The sequence below is a fragment of the Periplaneta americana genome, chromosome 3 (assembly GCF_040183065.1).
Source record: "Periplaneta americana isolate PAMFEO1 chromosome 3, P.americana_PAMFEO1_priV1, whole genome shotgun sequence".
Classification (NCBI taxonomy): domain Eukaryota; kingdom Metazoa; phylum Arthropoda; class Insecta; order Blattodea; family Blattidae; genus Periplaneta; species Periplaneta americana.
The window spans coordinates 171208554-171212741 of record NC_091119.1 but is presented as its reverse complement, the minus strand read 5'-3'; the positions used below and the strand labels follow the sequence as shown (position 1 = coordinate 171212741).

Genomic DNA, 4188 nt, shown 5'->3' with positions numbered 1-4188 from the left:
ATGAGAGAAATCTATATGTAAGCCTCTTGTTTTGTTTTCACTGTGTGTGCAGACGAATTTAAAGAAGAGTCATGGGGTATTCATGTAGTTCATTATTACTACATTTGCATTGCGACGAGCCTCATAATTATAATACAGCGAGTTCCCAACACACAAAGCAACTGAGGTAACAATTACAATACCTAGGCATGATTGCTTGCATTTCATTGAATTCTGTGTTACTTGATACTTGCTGTAATATTTCACTAGCTGCAAGCAAAGGGATAACAGATTCCGGAACCTGCAGTAATTGGTAACACGAACATGTAAACGAGAACACGGCAACGTGGGCGATGAGTAAGGAGAAAGAGTTTGCAGTTTCTCTTTATTAATTGTAACGCACAGCGACTTAGAACGATTATTACAACTCAACAGCGTAATGGAACAATGATGCATATTAACATTGCTCATATGAATAAAACAATTAGGATATGCTCTCCTGTTTGAATAATAATTCTTCGTACTTCCATGATATTTGAAATAAACTGCGTAAAATTAACACATTTGAAGTAATTTCAATTATTACATTATCTGACCTTGTAGTAGTAATAACAATAACATAACAGGAGTAGTACGAAATGGGAAAAGGCGAAAGGGGAGAAACGGAAAAGGCGAAAGAGAAGAAACGGAAGAAGGCGGAACAGGAGAATCGGAAGGCGAAAGAGGAGAAACGGAAAAGGCGAAAGAGCAGAATAGGAAGAAGGCAAAAGAGGAGAAAAGGAAGAAGAGAGAAGAGAAGAAACGAAAGAAGGCGGAACAGGAGAATTGGAAGGCGAAAGAGGAGAAACGGAAAAGGCGAAAGAGAAGAAACGGAAGAAGGAAAAAGAGAAGAAAAGGAAAAAGAGGAAAGAGAAGAAACGAAAGAAGACGGAACAGGAGAATCGGAAGGCGAAAGAGGAGAAACGGAAAAGGCGAAAGAGGAGAATAGGAAGAAGGCAAAAGAGAAGAACAGGAAGAAGAGACAGGAGAAGAAACGGAAGAAGGCGGAACAGGAGAATCGGAAGGCGAAAGAGGAGAAACGGAAAAGGCGAAAGAGGAGAATAGGAAGAAGGTAAAAGAGGAGAAAAGGAAGAAGAGACAAGAGAAGAAACGGAAGAAGGCGGAACAGGAGAATCGGAAGGCGAAAGAGGAGAAACGGAAAAGTCGAAAGAGGAGAATAGGAAGAAGGCAAAAGAGGAGAAAAGGAGGAAGAGACAAGAGAAGAAACGGAAGAAGGCGGAACAGGAGAATCGGAAGGCGAAAGAGGAGAAACGGAAAAGGCGAAAAAGGAGAAATGGAAGAAGGCGAAAGAGGAGAAACAGAAAAGGCAAAAGAGAAGGAACGGAAGAAGGCGGAACAGGAGAATCGGAAGGCGAAAGAGGGGAAACGGAAGAAGCCGAAAGAGAAGAAACGGAAGAAGGAAAAAGAGGAGAAAAGGAAAAAGAGGAAAGAGAAGAAACGAAAGAAGGCGGAACATGAGAATCGGACGGCGAAAGAGAGGAAACGGCAAAGCCGAAACGGGAGAATCGGAAGAAGGCGAAAGAAAAGAAAAGGAATAAGGCGGAAATGGTGAATCGGAAGAAGGCAAAAGAGGAGAATCGGAAGAGGGTGGAACAGGACAATCGGAAGAAGGCGAAAGAGAAGAACGGAAAAAGGCGAAATATAAGAATCGCGAAGAAGGCGAAAGGGGAGAAACGGAAGAAGGCGAAAGGGGAGAAACGGAAGAAGGCGGAAGGGGAGAAACGGAAGAACGCGGAAGAGGCGAAACGGAAGAAGACGAAACAGGAGAATCGGAAGAAGGCGAAAGGGGAGAAACGGAAGAAGGCGGAAGAGGCGAAACGGAAGAAGGCGAAAGAGGTAAAACGGAAGAAGGCGGAACAGCAAAATCGGAAGAAGGCGAAAGAGGAGAGGTGGAAAGGCGAAACAGGAGAATCGGGAGAAGACGAAAGGGGAAAAACGGAAAAAGGCGGAAAGATAAAAACGGAAAAAGGCGAAAGAAGAGAAACGGAAAAAGGCGAAAGAGAAGAAACGGAAAAGGCGAAAGAGGAGAAACGGAAAAAGGCGAAACAGGAGAATCGGAAAAGGGAATAAATAAAACGGAATAAGGTAAAAGGGGAGGGACGAAGAAAGAAGGTATAGTAGCAGCGGAAGAAGACGGAATAAAAGTACTTTTATAAAAAAGAGAAACGGAAGGTGGAAATGGCAAAACAGAAAAAAGACAGAAGCAATAAGGAGGTGGATTGAGAGAAACAGAAAATGGCAGAAGAAAAAAAATGTGGAAGAAGGAGAAACGAAAGGAATGGAAAAAGGAGGAAGGAGAGGAGACGAGAGAGGATAAATAGACGGAAGTGCAGAAACGAAAGAAAACGAAAGAGAAGAAAATGAAGGAGACAGAAGCTAAACGGAAGAAGACGCAAGAGGGGAAAATATAAAAATTACGGAAGAGAAGAAACCGAAAAGGACACGAGAGGGGAAACGGAAGAAAAAAGGAAACCAAGAAGCGGAAGAAAAACTGGAGAACGAGAAGAGAAATAGAGAAATATTATTTGAAAGACGGAAGAGGAGAAATGGAAGAACTTGAAAAAGGTGAAACGGGAAAAGAGAGAACAGGAGAAAAGGAGATATAATGGGGGAAAGGAATGAGGCAGAGAAATGGAAAGGAGTGAGAAGTCACGGAAGGAATGAGAAGGGGAAGAGGAGAAAGAAGATTGAAAGGGAGAAAAAAGAATATTGAAAACTTGAAACGAGGGAGGACAGAAGGGAAAAGTGAAGAGGTCGTCGGTGGTCATTGGGGCGCCAGAATCTGCGACGGTCGTCGGTCGTCGTCGCCCTCGGCTGCCAGCTCCGTCGTATATGGAAAGTAGCTCAAGGAGGCACGTTGATGTAAATAATTAAAGATGTATACTAATTAATTTGGGCGCCAGCCTCCTCGAGATTACTCCGGTAGAGTATGAGGTCCCAGGTCAGCTGCAAAACGGTCGGGAATTGGGGTTTGGGAGACGTGCTCGTAGATTGAAATGATGTAGGCGCACACCAGAAGTTGTTGGTAAGAACTATGATAACGTTTATTATTATTATTAAGTGTTCGTTTCAGATTAGCAGAAATGCGCGTCCAAGTGTATAATATACTGCTCTCACTTCCTACAAGTTGGTAGACTAATTTCTGAGTTCACGTAATTATATATTTTGTACTATAAAACACCAGTAATATAACGGAGAGTTGATAACTTGATGACAATTTATTCCGAATGTAATAATAATGACGAGAAAAGAATTAGGACTTATAATAATGATACAACACACGACTTCTTACTAAACCACCAAAAATTCTAAGTCCGTAAATTGTTATCCTTCCGAGTTAGGTTCGCCGAGAATATGTGGAGTGCGACCTCTCCTTACGCGTTCTATCTGCCCTCTGTCCATCTGCCAAATCTACCCTCTACTTGCAACCACCAAACATACAATTTCGCCCTATCTATAAATCACGTGTCTCTATTACGAATCCTGATTGGCCATGATTACTCTTACGTCACTTAAGACGCGCTCTTCAAAAATTGCTTCTTACTAGATTCTCCCCTTACTTCCGGTGTTCTGACAATTCTCTGACATATACCAGATCATCTCTTTTTCGAACCTGGCTTGGCGTCATCTTGCTGACCGCCCGCAGGCAAAGTCCACACATTCTCTCATCGGTCAACTCTACGCCTGGACACATGTTTCCTGTCCGCGTAGCGTCGCTTCGGCCTTCCTGCCCACCTGTTACTTCCGCCTCACATTCTGGACCTTTCTTACACGCTCCACACTTACTATCCATATGAGAATATTAACACGAAATACTAATCTGATGAAAACCTCCTTATCCTATACGAGGAACCGTCTCAAAAGGAATATGGACGTGAAGAACGGAAGAAAACGGATAGGAGAAATGGAGGAAGACGAAAGAAGGAAACGAAAGGGGACGGGAGAGCAGAAACGGAAGAAAACGTAAGGGAAGAAAACGGAACAAGACATGAGAGCAGAAATGGAAAGCGTAAGAGAGAAACGAACAGACAAAAAGCTCTGAGTGAAGACGGAAGTGATAGAACGGGATAAAGTCGAAGAGGCTGAGGACGAGCATTGGAAATAAATTGGAAAAGGAAGAAAAAAAGAGTACTGAAAAGAAAATGGAAG

The 4188-nt window shown here is 42.9% G+C and overlaps 1 protein-coding gene across 1 annotated transcript; it reads left to right on the top strand.

Annotated features, from left to right (window-relative positions):
- The first annotated feature begins 576 nt into the window (after positions 1-576).
- On the top strand, positions 577-3334 carry LOC138697162 (uncharacterized). The gene has a single exon (XM_069822735.1). It carries the CDS (start codon positions 1585-1587, stop codon positions 2107-2109), a length of 525 nt encoding a protein of 174 aa, XP_069678836.1. The 5' UTR covers positions 577-1584; the 3' UTR covers positions 2110-3334.
- Positions 3335-4188: the final 854 nt, after the last annotated feature.

Coding starts and splice junctions, on each gene's coding strand:
- LOC138697162 (XM_069822735.1), top strand. CDS start 1,585: ATGGTGAATCGGAAGAAGGCAAAAGAGGAGAATCGGAAGAGGGTGGAA.